This window comes from Lycium ferocissimum, chromosome 4, assembly GCF_029784015.1.
Source record: "Lycium ferocissimum isolate CSIRO_LF1 chromosome 4, AGI_CSIRO_Lferr_CH_V1, whole genome shotgun sequence".
Classification (NCBI taxonomy): domain Eukaryota; kingdom Viridiplantae; phylum Streptophyta; class Magnoliopsida; order Solanales; family Solanaceae; genus Lycium; species Lycium ferocissimum.
Window position 1 is genome coordinate 37,033,361 of NC_081345.1, and position 20,758 is coordinate 37,054,118.

Consider the following 20,758-nt stretch of genomic DNA (forward strand, 5'->3'; position numbering starts at 1 on the left):
GTTGTGCATAAATTTTACATTTCTCGGACATAATCAGCTTAAAACATTGAGAAAAGAAATTATTTATAAGAAAACTCATATCAAATTACCTATAAGTAGGAATAACGCGAAAAGAAGAGCTGAAACTCCCTTGTTAGCCATGCTTATGTAGAAACAATATTATAGATTAATGTCAAGTCTTGATGAAAACATTGATTATTTATAAGACACGCTCCCAAAAAAAAAAAATCCCTTTGTAAGAAATGACAAAAGGCCTTTAATTTTGATACTATGTGTATACATACTAAGATTATTATCATCCATAATTGAGTTCTTTGTGATTTGCATTCCTAACATATGGACTCTTTTATGATTTACACCATATTCTATATTTTATTTTTTTAACGATTTACACCCTAATCTCTTCATTTTTTTGCAAAACCATAAAAAACCTTTCTTCTAACTATTTTATGAGGGCAAATTAGGGAAGACTAAACTAATTGTATAATATAAAAATGAAAAAAGTATTATATTCCACAGAACTATTAAAGTTGGATAGATCAAATTAAGAACCTTAAAAAATGAAACAATTTAAAATATAATTAATTTTTTTGCATAATATTCCCTACGGATTTACCTGTGATATTTCCATGGGGAATTACTTGCTTATTTTATTTCAACCCGACCCGCCCCGCCCCGCACGTGTTATACCCCGCATTTTCAGAGCATGAGTATGACATGTACCTCACCGGAGTAATGGAGTGTCGGAGACGTCCCATGATGTTTTGAAAGGCACAAGCCATGGAAAGTACGTAACAACGAAGTAAAAGGATGAATTACGATCTCGTAAGTCGTAATCGGGAAAGAGTATTTTGGAACACGAGAACATGACCATTTTTAGTATAATGAGTGACAAATACCATGTATGGAGAGTTTCGGAATATTTCGAGGTCGAATAAATTGAAGAGAAATAAGTTCGACGAAAATTTGAGAAATGCTGGACGGATTTTTAGTCAACTTTGGAGGTGCATATCTCCTAGTATATATGGAGTTTTAAGGTGTTTCAAAATTCTAAAATGAAGCTCGTCGAGTCTAGTTTGTAATGCAATAAACCGCTCGTTGATAGGACATCCGAGTAGAGAATTATAGACGTTACAAGCTGAGCTGATGAAGCAGAAACAAAACTGCAACAGAGCTGCTACAGTACCGCTACAGTACTGCTACGGTACTGTAGCTACAGTGACGCCGACTCAGCCCCTATATAAAGGGTTAAAACCTCACTTTTTCATCCAAAAATTTCCAGAAAAAATTTCAAGTAACGAAGTACCAAGAGGTCCGGGCACGCGATTATAATTTCATTTGGTGTTGGAGTTATCTTGGGGACAAGAAAATGATGAAGATTTTACTACCTTCATAAAAACAAGGTATGAATCATCAAATCCCTCTCTTTATCAAGTTTGATTAAGGAATATTTGAAAGAATAAAGATTATAGTTGTTGTGTTGATGTTGTTGGATTATGGATTGAGGGTTGAAGAGAAATTTGGATGAAAATACATATAATTATCTTGTAGGATGTTGGAGATGTTGTTATTGATGTTGTTAGTATTAATTTCGACTTCCTTACGGAAATAAAGTTATTAATTAGTCGTATCCCAAGATGGTTGATTGGAAAATTTAGAAACAGTGTGTGGGCTGTTTTATGGCATATGTTGGTGTTGGAAATGATGTTATTACTATTGGTATTGTTGTTGATGTTGTTGGTTGTTGAATTGGAATTTCGGGCTAGGCACATAAACAGGGGAAATGCTGCCCGAATTTCGACAGAATCTAAAAGGACTTTCATTAAGTGTTTAAGACGAGCGTATGACGATGATCCTAACGATATTATGAATGGTTCTATATGTAGATTACGAGGCTACGAATAATTCTTAAGCGAGTTGCAAGACAGGAAATAAGTTGGAAGTCGAGAATTTGTCTTCCAGGTATGTTAAGGCTAGTCCCCTTCTTTCTAAAGGCATGATCCTTTCGTTATAAACCTTTATGTCGTACCATAATATCATTGTTTCCGCAAATGCTAGAAATCCACGAATCTCGCGATCCTTATGATGTTATTGAGCTCCCAAATGCATGATTCTTTTCTTACCAAACTATGCTTGAATTCCATGAAAACTCTCATTTCCAAGAATGTTAGAGATTCATGACTTTTAAAGTTTCTATGATGGTAGAATTGAATAATTTCTTATATGATAACCATGATGATGATCATGAGGGATTTATTTATCCAAGCTCCAAGGCATACGGATTTCATGTTATTATGAGATAATTTTATTCACGAAGAGATTTCCATGTACACGAGCTATATATTATTATGATGACAATATGAGAACGTTGAACCATTTCTTGATGTCTCAATTTTGTTCATGGAAGATGACTATTTCTTTTAAGATTCCAAAAGTACATGACTTGATGCCCTATGAGATTTATGGTCTTATTCTACGTTTTCTCTTAGTTCTATTCTCCGTTGATAGTCTCACCTTAAATTAATTGTTCCTCCAAAGTGAGACAAAGCGACCACGATTAATCCATAATATGATCGGAGGCTACCGACCTTACGTCACTCCGATACTGATTGTGGGTTTTGATTGGGCTCTTATGCATGCTTTATATATATGTATGTATTTTCTCACACCGCGCGCGCGCTATAGTCGGCCGGGCGAGCACGTAGATGTGCACACCACCGCGGTGGGCATGTTATGATATTGCCCGGACGCGGGAGGCACGGACGCAAAGCTAATGATGATAACACCGAGCCTTAAATGGCCGGGCATGATACTACTTATATATCACACCGAGCCTTAAATGGCCGGGCATGTTACTTTCACACCGAGCCTTCATGGCCGGGCATGTTACTATGTATATGTATGAAATGTTTTTAAAAAAAGGCTAAGCATGCATGACATCCGCCTTATGAGGCATCCAGATGTTCAAAGTCTCTTACTCATTGTTACATTTCATATCTATATTATGATATTATTCATGCCTTATATACTCGGTACATTATTCGTATGTGACGTCCCTTCTTGTGGACGGCTTGCGTTTCATGCCACGTGTGTGTATACAGACGAGTAGAGGATATGGCTAGAAGATGTTCCAGCTGGATTGGCGAGCTCCATTTCTTTCCGGAGCGTTGCCGAGTCAGAGTATCCATGTCATGGTATAATGATTTATGTTAGAGACTTTGCAGACAGAGTCATGCATATAGTATGCCAGTCTTGCAAGCGGCCCTGTAAGCCGAAGGATTATCATGCATTACTTTACAGATTTCATATGATCACAGATCTTACTTGATTTGATAAAGACGGAAAGAATGTTTTTCTGAAAAACTTTCATCATGCATTTCATTCCATGACTTAAGGGCCCAATGAGACTATGAGTATAACGAGAGCCAGTGGGTTCGCTCGACTCTAAGTAAGGGTCGGGTGCCCATCATGCCCCATCGGGACTGGGGTGTGACAGCACGCCACCTGCATATGTCTAAACCATAAACAGATCAGCTTACAAAAACCAGAGGCTTGAAGATTGAAAAGATTATCAAATTACAAAATGAGAGTGATGTTGAAATAGAACCAATAAAATATGGATAACCTTTTAAAGGAGAAAATAACTAAGGACTCCCACATAGTTGATTTAAATAAGCTATTTTGCTGGTAGATGAATTCTTGCATCAACTCCCCGTTGATCTAAGGGCTTCGTTTACACCTTAACATCCTTGAGAACAAGATTGTGTTGAGAATCAGGTATAAATACAGAAATACAATCACTGATCAAAGAGTAAGCAGGAAGTTGTTGGGACACATAAAGTGCTTGAGCTCATAAGCGAAACGAAGGCGATCCCAACTAAGCATCTTTAAGAAATGGTACAACCTCCTTCTGATACTTTTTGATAGCTTCAATTACCTTGGTTGGAAATGATTCATCTTCAGGATAATAAGCAATAGGATCAGATAATAGAGGCTCTGAAACATTGAGCACGCCTTCAAGAGTCGCATGCAGACAATAGGCTGAATATGTAACATGGTATCCACCTTCTTGGACGATCAAGACCCGCCCACTGCTATACTTGTCTGCCAGGGCACGAATTGTCCGCCCAATCTCTCTGTAACCCTCCATCGTCAAGCATTGTCTTCCATTTGGATCAAACTGAAATGCAACCCGAGTTGAAGAAGTTTCTTCAGTTAGCATAATATGATAACTCAATGAACTAAATTATCCACCACTCACTCAGATTAATTACCATGACATAACTAGAATTGACTATTTGCATCTCTAAAGAGGATAAACATAAATGGATAAAACTTTAGGAGCTGACTTTCCAATCTTCAGTTTGACATGTTGTCTGTAGTAATTTACCTTCTTGAAGATCTATATGGGAAAACTGTAACACATCAAGATTTCTTCATATCAAGAAAAGCATAAAAAAAAAAAAAAAAAAAAAAGAAGCACAAATATGCTCAGCTTCCCTCTAGTTTGTCATAAAATGCAGAGACCGTCCCTCCTATCCCCCAGTGTTGAAAGATAGTTATCTTCCTATTCTTAACTTATATACTTAGTGACAGTGCTTCTAAGTTGATGTCGAAGTACTTCGATAATGTGAAAACAAAAACTGAAAGCAAATGGAAATCTACGTAACCCTCTGGAAAAAATGCAGAACTATCCTTTTCTATTTCAAAATATATGTTCTTTTTCCATATTTTCCTTCATCTTTCGATGGTACTTGTAAGATGAAGTTGCTTATCAATGTCACTAATAGTACACATGGCTGAGAGAGGTCAGAAGAATACTGAAGCTTTAGAGGCAAGGTCCTTGTAGTTATGAGACTGGAACGAAAGAAAATTTAATGACACATCCTTATAGAATGTCCTCCAGCCACCTAACAGATTCAAACCACAACAAAACCTACGAAAGACTAGTTATCTTAAACCATTAAAATGAACTAGTTGACTATTCACCTTGCTAAAAAACATAGCTAAAATGTTTATGCACAATTGATGGGTTTCTCCATAGCTGTAGCCTGTATGCTCCACCTCAGGGTGGCTAAAAAAGCCAGACTATTTCCACACTATGAACATAAATCATAATCTGCATACCTATTTCATGGTTATTTCTGAGTAAACATTGGATTCTAAATATTTTTGAATATGCATTCGAAGGCAAGAAGAGGCAACAGATTAATTTGGAAGTACCATAACACAAGTTCTTGCCCAAGTTTACAGTAAAATTAGACAAAAGAAAGCCCAAGTCAAAAACTTAAAAGAGGGAAGGAAAAAAAAAAAAAAAAAAAAGAAGAGAAAAAATCATAAAAGTTAGCATTAATTATTTAGTAAACTATAGTTCCCAAAAAGAAAGAGTGACATTCTAATAGCAACGCAAAAAGACATTTGATCTTGATTAAGGAGTTTTGCCACTGATAAACCAGAATTTGACATGACAGTCTTAAAGATTTGGCTTAAGTAACTAAAACGCCCCCGAACTTGGCACGAATTGCAACTTTCGTCCCCAAACTATTACTGCACTTTAAGACACCCCTAGACTTGGCAAAATGGGTTTTAATTAATCCCCGAGCTCATGACCCGGAGCGAGTGTATATCACTCGCGGGTCCAGCTGGATTAAAACGCTTATGTGGCCATCCACGTGTAATATATTCATGCCACATAATAAATTAGAACCGGGTAAATAACCCGACCCGACCCACGTTTAATTAAACCCCCTCTCAGTCTCTAGAAGCGTCCATTTGAACCTCACCCTCAAAAACTCTCCGTCTCCCTTTGTTAGTGTTAACATGTTGAATAGGCTAACCATTACTAACCAGATGGTATAACGTATTGCTTCACAAAGTCATCATAATCATATTCAATATGCTAACCAAAATTAGATTACATTGTGAATCATCTAAATAGAACTTCACTTCAACCTAATTAGTACTACAACCATTGTTAATCATCTAAGTACAACTTCACTTCAACCTAATTAGTACTACTACCGAACCAAGAAAAAACATAAAATTACATAGGACACTAATACATAGACAAATCTTCAATGTTTTTGACCACTCCAACTCTTTGGGATATAACTTAATTACCACAAACTCACAAACGCAAAGTTTTATCTCCGGATCCGGAGACTTTTAGTTGTGTTTAACTAAAAATCTGCCGGAGGGGCGACTTTTAGTTATGTTTAGTTATGCGGGTCCGCATAACTTTGATAATTCCTTCACAAAGTTATGCGGGTCCGATACAAGTTTGCCCGTTAAAAGTATGCCCCCGTCGGCATAAATTTGTTAACGAATTATCAAACTTATGCCGATGGGGGCATACTTACGCCTTATGGGCGGACTTTGCCTTGAAGCATATATATGTATTTGTCATTCCAAACTAATTATGGGTTGCGTTGTATAGCGATGTTAATTGTTAAACACCACGAGGCACGAACCCATTGTCATTAACGTGAGATACTAACTACTATTCGCTTAATTCGAACAATTTATTGTTAGGTTTTGAAGTATATATACGAGGATCCACACGAATACGCAGAATATTGATTTGTTAATTTCTTTGGGATATAACTTAATTACCACAAACTCAACGTCATGGACGCAAAGTTTTATGGTTACTTTAAATTTAATAGCTCGGATTCGAAAAATCTAGTACTCATATTCCGTTAAGTTGGACATATCGCTTGGGTTGCTTGTCTCGAAATTTGAATTCATACTTATGTTAATTGTTGTTAATTTGTAAACGAGATTAAGCATGTGAGTTGGATATCTTTAAAATGCAAGCTCGATCGAGGCATACTTTCTTAGAAATGCAAGCTGAATATCTTTGGAGGGCGACTTTTAGTTATATTTAGTTATGCCGGATCGGACTTTTAGTTGTGTTTAACTAAAAGTCTGCCGGACTTAATTTTTTAGTTATGTTTAGTTATCTTATCCTTTGATAATTCCTTCACAAAAGTTATCTTTGCAAGTCCAAAGACAAGTTTACCTATAGTATGCCCCCCCATCGCATAAATTTGTTAACGAATTATCAAACTTATGCCGGTAGGGCATCTTATGCCTTATGCGAACTTCCTTGAAGCATATATATGTATTTGTCATTCCAAACTAATTATGGGTTGCATTGTATAGCGATATGTTAATTGTTAAACACCACAGATATATACGAACCCGTTGTCATTAACGTGAGATACTAACTACTATTCGCTTAATTCGAACAATTTATTGTTAGGTTTTGAAGTATATATACGAGGATCCACACGAATCTTGAGAATATTGATTTGTTAATTTCTTTGGGATATAACTTAATTACCACAAACTCATCGTCATGGACGCAAAGTTTTATGGTTACTTTAAATTTAATAGCTCGATTCGAAAAAATCTAGTACTCTATATTCCGTTAAGTTGGACATATCGCTTGGGTTGCTTGTCTCAAGCCGAATTCATACTTATGTTAATTGTTGTTAATTTGTAAACCGAGATTAAGCATGTGAGTTGGAACAATATCTGCATAAGAAGATTAAAATGCAAGCTCGATCCGAGGCATACTTTCTTAGAAATGCAAGTTTGAATATCTTTGGAGAGGGCGGACTTTTAGTTATATTTAGTTATGCCGGATCCGGACTTTTAGTTGTGTTTAACTAAAAGTCGCCGAGAGGCTTAGACTTTTAGTTATGTTTAGTTATGCGGGTCCGCATAACTTTGATAATTCCTTCACAAAGTTATTGGTCCAAAGATACAAGTTTGCCCATTAAAAGTATGCCCCCATCGGCATAAATTTGTTAACGAATTATCAAACTTATGCCGATGGGGGCATACTTATGCCTTATGGGCGGACTTTGCCTTAAGCATATATATGTATTTGTCATTCCAAACTAATTATGGGTTGCATTGTATAGCGATATGTTAATTGTTAAACACCACGAGAGGCACGAACCCATTGTCATTAACGTGAGATACTAACTACTATTCGCTTAATTCGAACAATTTATTGTTAGGTTTTGAAGTATATATACGAGGATCCACACGACTGCAGAATATTGATTTGTTAATTTCTTTGGGATATAACTTAATTACCACAAACTCACTGTCATGGACACAATTAGAAAAGAAGGAGAACAAAAAGCTTGAAATTCAAGTTATGGTGTATTTTAATGGGGGAGGGGTTAAATAAGAAGAAGGGCTGATGTTTAGCCGTTGGAATTGAAGGAAATGTAAAGGGAAATGTCAAAATTGAAATTTTACCGTTTTAATGCTGATGTGGCACTTGTCACGCGCCTCTTGGCGTGTGACTACACTCACTATGCCATGTGGCAGCTCGGGGATTAATTAAAACCCATTTTGCCAAGTCTAGGGGTGTCTTAAAGTGCAGTAATAGTTTGGGGACGAAAGTTGCAATTCGTGCCAAGTTCGGGGGCGTTTTAGTTACTTAAGCCTAAAGATTTATAAGAAGAAGAATAGTCGGATTCAAACAAAATTTGACTTTGTCAAAATGAGTGGTGACACAGCAAATTTGCAGATCTAGGCATCTAAGTAGAGTGATTGTGTAATTGAGGTTAAGGAACCTTTAACTACCTACTACCCCAGTCCCCTATTCCTGAGGAAGTATGGATGAGCACTTTTAGGAGAAATATCAATCAAACGACTTCAGATCTAAACCATGTAATATAGAACATGACAGAAACATAAGGATAACCCATGGCGAAAGTGCTTTCAGTAGGTGAATATCATTTGTAACAAGGACCAAAAAGAAGTGTATCACTCTGCTAAGTTTATTTTCTGGGCCAGCAGAATATATGCTTACATTTTAGGTTTTAAAATCATTCTTTGTTGCATGCAGCCTCAAATCTTGAAATTCTGCCAAAACAAGCTTCTATGCCAGTAACAAATGAAATTTGATTGACTAATCGGCAAATAAACAAAATTTGATCTATGGAATTTAATCTGCAAATGTTATAGCTTAAATATTATCAGAAGCATGAGTTTTAACACAAATGACAAATCTACAACTATCTTTCATTTCGATATTGCATTATGATTATCAGAAGTATATGTGTGTGTTAACACCAATCACCAATCTACAACTATCTTTCATGTATGAATATGCCTTATTCACATTTTTAAGATTATATTGTATTGATTAATGAACTTCATTTCAGAAATACCTTTCAACATCCATCACAATACACAAAACTCTGAACTGCAATAAGATAATGCACTTACAGCACTTGAGTCCTGCCCAACAACTAAAACCATCATATCAGGCTCAAATTTCTCGATTGCAGGAACAACTAAGTGTCGCATGGCATAACCATACCCTTTGTCCCCAGTTCCATTTGGCAAAGGTATATTCAGGTTATACCCAAAACCTTCACCTTCACCAAGCTCATCTATAGTTCCACCCTGTGGATGAGAAGGCCCCCAAGAACCATGATTCATATGCAGGGAGATAGTGAGAACCTTATCAGAATGATAAAACCCTTCTGCAGTTCCATTACCGTAATGAACATCGATGTCAAGGACAGCAACCTTCCTACAGCCACCATCTAAAGCCAGTTGTACAGCTAGACCAGCATTGTTAAGGAAGCAATAACCATCAGCTTGAGTAGGTTGTGCGTGATGACCAGGTGGCCTGACCAATGAATAAGCAATTTTCCCATGTCCATCAATTATATGTTTCATAGCTGATAATGTACTACCAGCAGCAAGAAGTGCAGCATCCCATGACCCAGGATTTAAGAATGTCCCTCCACATAATTCTTTCCCGCCATTTCTATCAGCTTCAATTAGTTCATTTACATATTCTGACAAATTAAAAATGAAAAAGCTAAGAGGCTTAAATTTTGAAAAGAGAATAGATTTCAGGTCATGACAGAATAATGAATTGTAAATCTTCTCAAGGTCTCTATTTATTCGAGCGTAAATTGAATACTGCTACTGTGTGTTCCATCATTACTTGTGATTGATTGGGTAGGATGGAAAGAAACAATAAGTAAATATTAAATTATTTAACCTCAACATGCATTACCTTTTTGCACTATTTTACTTCCTTTCTATTCCTCCAAACCCATCAACCCCTTTTTTTCGTCCAATTCCTTCAAAACAATCAACTCTCATTTTAGTCTTGTTGTTTCAAACCAATCAACCCTTTCCTTCTACCAATTCCTTCAAAACAATCAACAGCTTTTTTCCTATTTTTCCTTCAAAACAATCAACTAATATGCTGGTTATGATGTGCGAGTTCTATCCTTTCTTCCTTCTCCATAATTTCATTCAATTTAACCATATCGATTGTGCTGTCCATGCTTTGGCAGCTCAGAAAAAACCCATTGTCTTCCGTGTGATATTTAATTATATTTTCAAACTTGTCGTATTAAGCACAAGAAGACAATTTGGGCATGGAACTATACAATACAAGCTTCTTTTTTATCCTGGTAATTCCCTTGATGACTTACCTTAATGATCTTTGTTCAATCTTTTGACTTCAAGAATTATCACACTTTCTCAATTTCCCACTTAGAATGAGGAGCAAAGTCAGCTTCCCCAATTAGAACGGAATTCACATCCTCGGTCCCAGTATAATTTGCATTTACATGCTTAAGTTTCACACATCAACAGGGTTACACTTGCCATCAACTAATAGCAATTTCCATATAAACTCAACTTCCTGAAGGGCATTTTTCTTCACAACCCGGAATCCTTTAAGTAGAAATGCCTAAAAGTTTAAGCTTTACCAAAAAGATTGTTGCTTTCACTTCCCAATAGTTGAAAACAAATTACCTTGGGCCTTCATAGATGTTGATTTTAACCTTTAGAAATAAAAATCTCCTAACGTTTAGTCCTCCCTCCTAAATAAGTGTCCACTTAGTTTTTAGCACAACCCTTAAGAAAATACTAACTCCTAGAAACTAAACTACCCTTAAAAAATACTAAGTACCTAATTAATAAATTTTCTTGATTAAATAAAAACTCACTTATCTAAGTAGGGGTAAATTGGTAGAAAATAATTAATTCCTTCTTGATTAGGTAAGTGGACACTTATTTTGAACCAAAATAAAAAAGCTAAGTGGACACTTATTATGAACATGAGGGAGTAACAGTTATGGTTTAGTTTTGAATAAATCTTTAATGCTACCTTCAAAACAAAAACTTATGATATTTCACTCTTAAATTAGTCAACTCTTGAAAGAAAAAGGAAAAAAAGACAATCAAATTTGGGACAGTGGAGTAACAATCAAACAATATGCTCAATTAAAACAGTAGAAACCAAAATCAACCCAAAAAAAAATTACATAACAAAAATGAATCTTGAAAGGAAGTGCAAGTTGGGTACCTTGGGTATGGAAAGATAACAATTGAGAGATAAGAGCAGGTTGTCCTTGATGCCAAGAAATGAAAGGAGAAATAGGACCCCTTTTGAGAATAGACAACATGTTCTTTACTCTGTCTCCATTTTCAGGGTGTTTTTCAAGAACATCAAGAAAACCAGGGTCCATTCCTGTATCAAAAACACCTTTTCCTGTGTCATGTTTCAACATGCCCTCATGCCAGAATACATGAATAAGGTTGTTTGATGAAGCCATGGAGAAATTTGAAAGTTCCAAATCACAAGTCTAAGAAGCTGAACTGAGCTTTACACTTCGTTTGACACTCTCACTTCTTTTTACTCCAAGGTTAGTTGGCCGGTCTACTTCCCTCTAGTTTATTTTACTGGTATATAATATTCATGAGGGAACTATCCTTGTTTAGGCAAAATTTTAGTATTAACCCAAAAAAAAAAAAAAATAGTAGTATTTGCTGATACTGATATTTGTAAAAAAATAATACAATATTATAAAACTTGCTTAATGGATTGATAGCTTGCGTTTGGCCATATATTTTGGATTACATTTTGAAAATTTATCTTCAAACATTTGTTTGGGCATAAAATCTTATAATAAATTTTTTAACTCAAAGTTCAAAAAACTTGCTCATATAAGTTTTTGAGAGACATTTTAATTCCACTCACAAAACTTCAAACTTTTTCCAAGTAAATTAATGCATGTCCAAATACAACTTCTAGTTTCAAAAATCACAACTTCAAAACTCAAATTTTCAACTTCTAATCTATGGTCAAACAGGAACGAATCATTTATAGAACTTATAACTATTTTTCAAGTAAAATTTATGTTTCAAATACAATTTCAACTTTCAAATACTCTTTGTAAATTTTAATTAACTTTTTTTTTTTTCAAACTTAACCAAATACTATCCAAACGTCTACATTATGTTCCACTATTTGAAAATAGTAACTTCGACTTTTTAAAAAAGAAAAAAACTTGAGGACTTTTTCAAGAGAAATGATGGTTTTCATTCACAAGCCTTTATTTCGTTTGAAATTCAAGCCAAACGTGACCAAACCAAATACTACTCATTTGTTACTTCAACTTTAAATACTATTTTCTTCAACTTCAATAAAACATTACCCAAACACACACGTCTTAGTATGCCAAACTTAGAAGAAAGTCTATAAAATAATCCCTAATTAAAAACGATTATATAATAAAGCCTTTTTTTTTTTTTTTTTTTTACAAGAATAGTGAAGTAATGCTAAGCTAAGCTTGAAACATTCTACAAGTCACAACAGTAAGACTAACCGATCAATGCTATTTTCTCAGAGTCCAACATATCAGCTTACCCAATGAGAGTGATATTGAAATAGAGCCAACAAGTTAATGGTGTATACGTTATAAACTGACTATGGGTGCCCTTTTAAAGGAGAAATTAAGTTAGGATCCTCAGGTAGTTAATCTAAATACGCTATTTTGCTGGTGGATGAATTTTTGAGTTGTCTTTGATGCAACACTTCAGGAAAATGTACTATTGTTGTCACACCAGAAATAGATGGTATTTTGTATTTATTTCCCTTTGATCCGGTAGCTTCATTTCCACTTTCCAAATTAACATTATTGAGCACAAGAATGTGTTAAGAATCAGGTAATTAATACAGAAACACAATGATTAATCAAAGAGTGACCAGCAAAATGAAATACAAAATAGATTTGTCATTCCGTGTGTTGTCATCTTTGTTACTGAGTTCTAGATCCAGTGGAGGATTTACGGATTCAGACAGGTTGTTGGGACATATAATGTGCTTGAGCCCATAAGCAAACTGAACGAGAACCCAACTAAGCATCTTTAAGGAATGGTACAACCTCCTTTTGATACATTTTGATAGCTTCAATTACCTTGGTTGGATACGATTTGCCTTCAGGATAATAAGCAATAGGATCAGATAGTAGAGGGTTCGGAACATTGAGCATGCCTTCAAGAGTCGCGTGCAGACAATAGGCTGCATATGTAACATGATGTCCACCTTCTTGGATGATCAAGATCCGTCCATCACTAAACTTGTCTGCCATGCCACGAATTGTCCGCCCAATCTCTCTGTAACCCTCCATCGTCGAGCATTGTCTTCCATTTGGATCAAACTGAAATGCAAGTCGAGTTAAAGAAGTTTCTTGAGTTAGCATAATATGATAGCTCACTCAGATTTATTACCATGACATAAGTAGAATTGATTTTGTGCATCTCTAAAGACTAAACATTAAATGTACAAAACTTTTGGAATTGACATTCCTATGTTGAGTTTGAAATGTTGTAGTAACTTACCTTATTGAAGAGCCAACAACAACAACAATATGCCCGGTGTAATCCCACAAGTAGGGTTTGGGGAGGGTAAGATGTACGCAGACCTTGCCCCTACCTTTGTGGAGTCGAGAGGCTATTTCCGATAGACCCTCTTGAAAAGCCATACGGGAAACTTCTAACCACCATCAACTATATTAGAAACTACTTCTTTAATTATCATCAGGGAGATGGAAGGATACTTCTAGCCAAAGGAATGCAGTTGAAGTATGACCAGCAAGGTGAATGCAAAAGTAATGTTGATCAAGGGATGGGTTATCTGCAGTTACTAACATAACGGGGTTCAGAGCTTTTGACATGTGGAATCCACCATGTCAAGGGATAAATTTGGACGCATTCTCCATGACAAATGGAATCCTCCGTGTCGAGATTTTAACAGGGTTGAAAGCTTCCAAGTCCACGTTAGAGGTCCATTAAGGTCAAGGGCAAATAGCAGATGATTTGCTAACAGTAAGAGTATCGGTAGACTGAAGGTATAACAAGGATAATTTTGAAACAGTCGAAAGTAGAGTAGATTTGACCTTTTTCCCCCTCTAGAGATTGTGAGGTTTCTGCTGATGATATTCAAAGGGTATTGACATTCTGCCAAGATAAGTATTTATGCCAGTAACCGATGAACCTTTGATTGACTGGTATTGAGATTCTGCCAAGATAAGTATTTAATGCTAGTAATAGATGACCATTTGATTGACTTTTGGAAAATGAACAACCTTTGATATCTGAAATTTATGCGTGTGTTAACACCAATCTCCAACTATCTTTAATGTTTGAACATGCGTTCTTCACATTTTTAAGACGATATTGCACTGGTTAATGAACTTCACTTGAAAAATACCTTTCAACTTCATCACAAAAAATAGAACTCTGAACTGCAATAAGATAATGCACTTACAGCACTTGAGTCCTGCCCAGCAACCAAAACCATCATATCAGGCTCAAATTTCTCGATTGCAGGAACAGCTAAATGTTGCATTGCATAATCATATCCTTTGTCCCTAGTGCCATTTGGCAAAGGTATATTCAGGTTATATCCGAAACCTTCACCTTTGCCAAGCCCTTCTACAGTTCCATCCTGTGGATAAGAGGGGCCCCAAGAACCATGATTCATATGCAGTGAGACAGTACCAACTTTATCAGAACGTTAAAATCCTTCTGCTGTTCCATTCCCGTAATGAATATCAATGTCGAGGAAAACAACACTACAAAAAAATGGGTAATTTGAGGAAATTGAAAGTTGTAATTTGCGGAGGTTTTAGCCTCCACTAGTTGCTAGAAGAGGCTAAAACCTCTGCAAATTGCAACTTTCAACCTCCGCAAATTATCATTTTTTTGTAGTGTAACTTTTCTATAACCACCATTTAGAGCGAGTTGTACAGCTAGACCGGCATTGTTAAGGAAGCAATTACCATCAGCTTGAGTAGGTTGTGCATGATGACCAGGTGGCCTGACCAATGCATAAGCTATTTTCCCATGTTCATCAATTATATGCTTCATAGCTGATAATGTACTGCCAGCAGCAAGAAGTGCAGCATCCCATGACCCAAGATTTAAAAATGTCCTTTCACCGAATATTTTCCCACCATTTCTATCAGCTTCAATTAGTTCATTTACATATTCTGACAAATCAAACGTTGAAAAAAATTAGCAGCCTGAACTTTGAAACATGATAGATTCAAATCCCTACTGTAGACTCCAACACCTACAGTGTCTTACTGTCCATCAGTATTAGGGATTGACTGATTAGGATGGAAATGAGATAATAAGTTATGACTAAACCAATCAACCACTTTCTTTATTGCTGTTCCTTCAAACTAATCAACCCTTTAAGCTGGTTATGATTTGCTATCCTTTTTCATTTTCCATCATTTCATTTTGTTTAACCATATTGGTTCCGTTATTTATGCTCTGGCAACTCAGAACAAATCCATCCGTCTTCCTCTTATCATTTTACCTTTCACAAATGAAAATATACTAACTTCTAATAGTTCATTGAGTTCCCAGTAAATCTTTATCTCTTCCAAAATAGAAATTTTATGATATTTCACTCCAAAAATTAGTCAACTCCGGAAAGAAAAAGGAAAAGAGAAAAGATACTACATCAAATTTGGGACAGTGAAGTAACAATCTAGATTCTGCTGCGTGTCGGATCCTTTAAAGTAGTGCATTTTTGGAGGATCCAATAGAGGTACGCCATAGATTGCTAGAGCAGTATACTCAACTAAAACAGGTAGAAATCAAAATCAATTCAAGAAACAAAATGTATACAGAAAAAGAAAGAATCCTGACCTTGGATGTGGAAAGATAACAATTCAGAGATGAGAGCCGCGCGACCTTGTTGCCAAGAAATGAAGGGTGAAATGGGACCCCTTTTGAGAATAGAATACATGTTCTTAACTCTATCTGCATTTTCAGGGTATTTTTCAAGAACATCAAGAAAACCAGGGTCAATTCCTTGGCTGTGAACGCCTCTTCCTGTGTCATGTTTCAGCATGCCCTCGTGCCAAAATCCATGAATAAGGTTGTCTGCTGGTATAACCTCAGCAGAAGCCATGAAGAAACAGGGAAGTAAGAGATCAAGCTGGAGATTTGAACTGAATAATAAACAGATATACTATAGTACTTATTATTTAAGTAGGAAACATACAGGGTGTTGCACCTTGTGCAGTTACAAGATCACTGAAAAAAACAAATATGGTAAACTTTTGAGTTGCTACAAGTTGGGTAGAGGAATTACAATCTGTTACTACGTACTTCCCTTATATATTGTTGTCAATTTGTTCTTAATTCTGAAGTAAAAATTGATGGTTCGATGAGCTTTCAATTGTGCTAGACTAGTTCCTATATTTTTCTTATGCTGGGTATGAGGAACATAAGGAGCCACCTTTAATATCTTACATATAACTTGAGAGAAGAATGTTTATCAAGCGTCACATACATTCAGTGAAAGTTCCTTCATTTCTTGAAAAGATATGCACGCATTAAAGAGAGATACATATATACATACTTAAGTACATGTAATATTAGATTAATAACCATAAAATTTAATGATAGATATTGTAATAAATTTATAAAAATATTATGATATTTATAATTTTAATGAACTATTAAAATCTAAAATGAAATATAAAACTACTTAAATTGTAAATAAAATACCTAAGTTAAAAAAAAAAAATATCACATAAAAAGATATTATATAGATGGATAATAGAAAATATCAAGGGCAAAATATATATTGTGTAGATAGAAGAGTGAGAATATTAATGGTTCAAAATTGGAGAAAGAGTTTGATTTTTAAAATGAAATTGGGATATATTAGATGAAAAACAACCAAAACCACTAGGAAAAAAAAAATTAAAGTGACAATAGTATTATACCTAAAACATTAGCTTTTTTGCTATTTCTTACTAACATAAAAAAGAAGACACTACTGTAATATACAAGGGGTAAGGATAAATATTTCCTAAAAAATAAAAAAAGTTCCTCACAACTTCAAGGTGGGAATATACAACAGGATGTCGAAGACAATCTTAAATAGAGAATCTTATTTTGGCATGTAATTGATTTACCACGTGACATAGATTACTTTAATTAACTTAACTTACTACATAAAATAAAAATAAAAACTTTACTTACTACGTGTTTAAGTTGGCGTCGGGCTTGGGCTTTGGTAGAGCTGATCTACTGCAGATCTGCATTAATTTGTATATTGTTTATGCTATCTTCTTATATACTAATCGCAACTCTGTTAACCTAATTTAAAAAGGTCGTCCCTATATCTTTCTTGAAACGCACATTTTAATATATAATTTATAGGATTCATACATATTATTTTGTCTAGTTTATTTTAGAAAAATGTTTGGTTTGTTGTCTCTACCTTGTGTAATTTAGGAAAAGAATGCACGGGATCCAACATGATTAATTTGGTTACTCAATTTAGTTAGTCTTTGTGGTTTGTATATTTTGCAAAGGATACTGCTATTTTTCTTAGTGAGTCTTCATATTTTTTTCTCTCTTATTTTTCCCCTTAATTTTTCAATTGTTGTTAAAATTTGTCTTATTTCGGTTATGTCCACCTCTTTTTATATTTAGTAAGTTGACAATTTAAATATCCTACATGTCATGTTTATAATCACAAGATTCAAAGGATATTTTATTATATTATACATATTTTTAATTTGGAATCACAAAATTTGAAAGTCTATCTTTATTTCTTAAACTCCGTGCCTAGTCAAACGCAAACACTTTAAATTGAGACAGAGGGAGTATATGCCAAATGAAGGAAATGAAAGGACAATTGAGACACTGCGGACCCGTAGGACTTAAAAAGTAAACACACAAGAGGTAGAATTAATGTTCAACATCTGAAATGTACACATGTTAGTCCTTGCTTAGAGTACAATTTCAGTTGGTTTTTGTACAACTTATTGTTCCTGTGTTCGTCCACCTTGGGCGTTTATATATAATAGAAATATAAAAATATAAGAAAAATATAGAATAGACATATATTTTTAGTAATATGGCCAAGTAATATGGGACGGAGGGAATACTTCATTTATTAATTCTTAAAGAACATGAAAAGTCAAAAGTAAATAAGTAAAAATACATGGAAAAAAATAAATATGTGTCGGAGAATTAAAATTGAAATGCATACATGTATATATGAGAAGAGAACAATATTCAGCAAGAACGTGAAAAGTCAAAAGTGAACAAGTAAAAGTGCACGGAGGAAATAAATGTGTCAGAGAATTAAAATTGAAGTGCATACATGTATACATGAGAAGAGAATAGAGTAAAGGGTCAAAAACATACCTAAACTATCACATTTTTTTTGTGTTTCATACCTGAACTATCCTAAGTGAGCAAAATACACCTAAACTATCACTATACGATTAAGAAAACACACACCCGGACTTATATACTATGGTGTGTGTACTACACTCTCTTTTTTTTGTTTAAAAGTAGTGCCACGTGGCACTCCACGTGGATAAATAATTCCCCGTGCGTGTTTATTCCACATGAATAAATAAAAGGTTTAAAGTTAAAGGGGTAATATGTTTGGGTAAAATTAGAAATCACCGGTCACTGTAAAAAATTTGTAAAATTCACACCGGATATTCTTTTCTTCTCCGACATTGATCTCATCTCTGCTGTGGATGGTGTCTTGCTTTCCCCCATTAAGCTTCAATTTCATCATGGATTCCATATTAGTTGCTGATTTTCTTAAAAACAAAAGTTAGGGTTCTTCATGTCACAAAATATTGGGGATTTTCTATAAAAATTTAGGGTTTTAAATATAATGAAGAAGAAATAAATGAAAAAATTCTGCACAGGAGAAGAAGAAATGAAGAAAAATGGTTGAGAAATGATGAAGAAGAAAGGGGAGAGCTTAGGGTTTTAAAGAATTAATTGGAAAAGTTTTAAAAATAAAAAATAATAATGAGTCAGCAAAATATAGCTGTTACCTATGCCAAATGGACCAAAAATTTTTGATAAAATTTTGCTTCACGCTCTTTTAGGTGAGTGAGGTCAAACATTTAGTCTAGTCAGCGTCCAGGTGTGTTTTGCTAACTGTATAGTGATAGTTTAGGTGTGTTTTGCTCACTTCGGATAGTTCAGGTATGAAACACAAAAAAACGTGATAGTTTAGGTGTGTTTTTGACCCTTTACTCAAGAGAATAAATATTTAGTACTATGACACATGTCCACATGAGATTTATTAATTCTTAAAGAACGTGAAAAGTCAAAGTGAATAAATTTGTGTAGGAGAATTAAATTTGAACTGCATACGTCTATACATGATAAGAGAATAAATATTCAGTAAGAACGTGAAAAGTCAAAAGTGAACACATAAAAGTGCACGGAGAAAATAAATATGTCGGAGAATTAAAATTGAAGTGCATACGTATATACATGAGAAGGGAATAAATATTAAGTACTATGACATATGTAAATATTCAGCAAGAACGTGAAAAGTTAAAACTTAACAAGTAAAAGTGCACGGAGGAAATAAATATGTGTCGAAGAATTAAAATTGAAGTGCATACATGTATACATGAAAAGAGAATAAATATTCAGTATTATGGCATATGTCCATGTGAGATTTATTAATTCTTAAAGAACATGAAAAGTCAAAAGTGAACAAGTAAAAGTGCACGGAGGAAATAAATCTATGTAGGAGAATTAAAATTGAACTGCATACGTCTATACATGAGAAAAGAATAAATATTCAGCAAGAACATGAAAAGTGAACAAGTGAACAAGTAAAAGTGCACGGAGGAAATAATGTGTCGAAAAATTAAAATTGAAGTGCAAATGTCTATACATGAGAAGTGAATAAATATTAATATTAAGCACTATAACATATGTTTATGTGGGATTAAAAAAAAACAATTGATTAAAGTGTACAATTTATATAGCTTTTGGTACAAACATTCATTGCGTGTATAATTTGTAAAGCTTTGAGTACAAATATGTATTGCTGTGTTGGTCCTTGTTTGTCCCACCCAACTCCCATTTCTATATAGTAGAGAAACGATTTTAAGACTAAAGTGATGACGGTATTGTTAATTCCAGGTTTAGTTAATATTTCCTCGTTAACTTACGTGAATAAAGAAAAGTGAAATCCTAACCAATATACATGTTGTCCAAGCCCCAAGGTTTCGTACAAAAATAAACTTGTCTTAAAGTTCTGATCAAACAACGCAGATTAACCCCACTTCAAAGACCAAATATTAACGCCGCCAACTCACCATAATGTGTCGTTCGAGTCTTTAGTACTTTTTTGTTTTTTGGTTTTTGGTTTCCCTATATTCACATTGGAGCCCGAATACATTTGGATTCGCGCCGCACATGGCTCATATAGGGCTGAGTTTTTAGTCCTCGTTTGGTAGCTGGTTAGGATTATGCGGGTATTAGTAATGCAGGTAGGGGTGTTCATGGGTCAATTTGGATCAGTTTTGGGTTAAAACCAAAATCAAACCAATCTAGTCGGTTTTTAAAATTATTAAAACTAAACCAAATATAATACGCATCCATCGGT

The 20,758-nt window shown here is 34.7% G+C and overlaps 1 protein-coding gene and 1 pseudogene across 2 annotated transcripts; both read right to left on the reverse strand.

Annotated features, from left to right (window-relative positions):
• Nucleotides 1-3,535: 3,535 nt before the first annotated feature.
• On the reverse strand, nt 3,536-11,622 carry LOC132052687 (histone deacetylase 8-like). Of its 2 annotated transcripts, none has more exons than XM_059444337.1 (3): nt 11,366-11,622; nt 9,256-9,836; nt 3,536-4,180 (listed from the first exon to the last, which is right to left on the reverse strand). In XM_059444337.1, the coding sequence occupies exons 1-3, from the start codon at nt 11,613-11,615 to the stop codon at nt 3,878-3,880; spliced, it is 1,134 nt and encodes a 377-aa protein (XP_059300320.1). In that variant the 5' UTR covers nt 11,616-11,622; the 3' UTR covers nt 3,536-3,877. The 2 variants fall into 2 exon arrangements, with proteins under 2 accessions (XP_059300320.1, XP_059300321.1); XM_059444338.1 differs by having other exon boundaries at nt 4,043-4,180; nt 9,198-9,836.
• A 1,538-nt stretch (nt 11,623-13,160) lies between these two features.
• LOC132054673 (histone deacetylase 8-like) lies at nt 13,161-16,219 on the reverse strand (annotated as a pseudogene).
• Between the last annotated feature and the right edge of the window lie 4,539 nt (nt 16,220-20,758).

Bases quoted from the DNA above. Each gene is read 5' to 3' on its own strand.
- LOC132052687 (XM_059444337.1), bottom strand. From the start codon at position 11,615: ATGGCTTCATCAAACAACCTTATTCATGTATTCTGGCATGAGGGCATG. The intron at 9,837-11,365 runs GTACCCAACTTG...TTAATTTGTCAG, and splicing joins GTTATCTTTCCATACCCAAG to AATATGTAAATGAACTAATT. The intron at 4,181-9,255 runs GTAAGTGCATTA...GTTGCATTTCAG, and splicing joins TTGGGCAGGACTCAAGTGCT to TTTGATCCAAATGGAAGACA.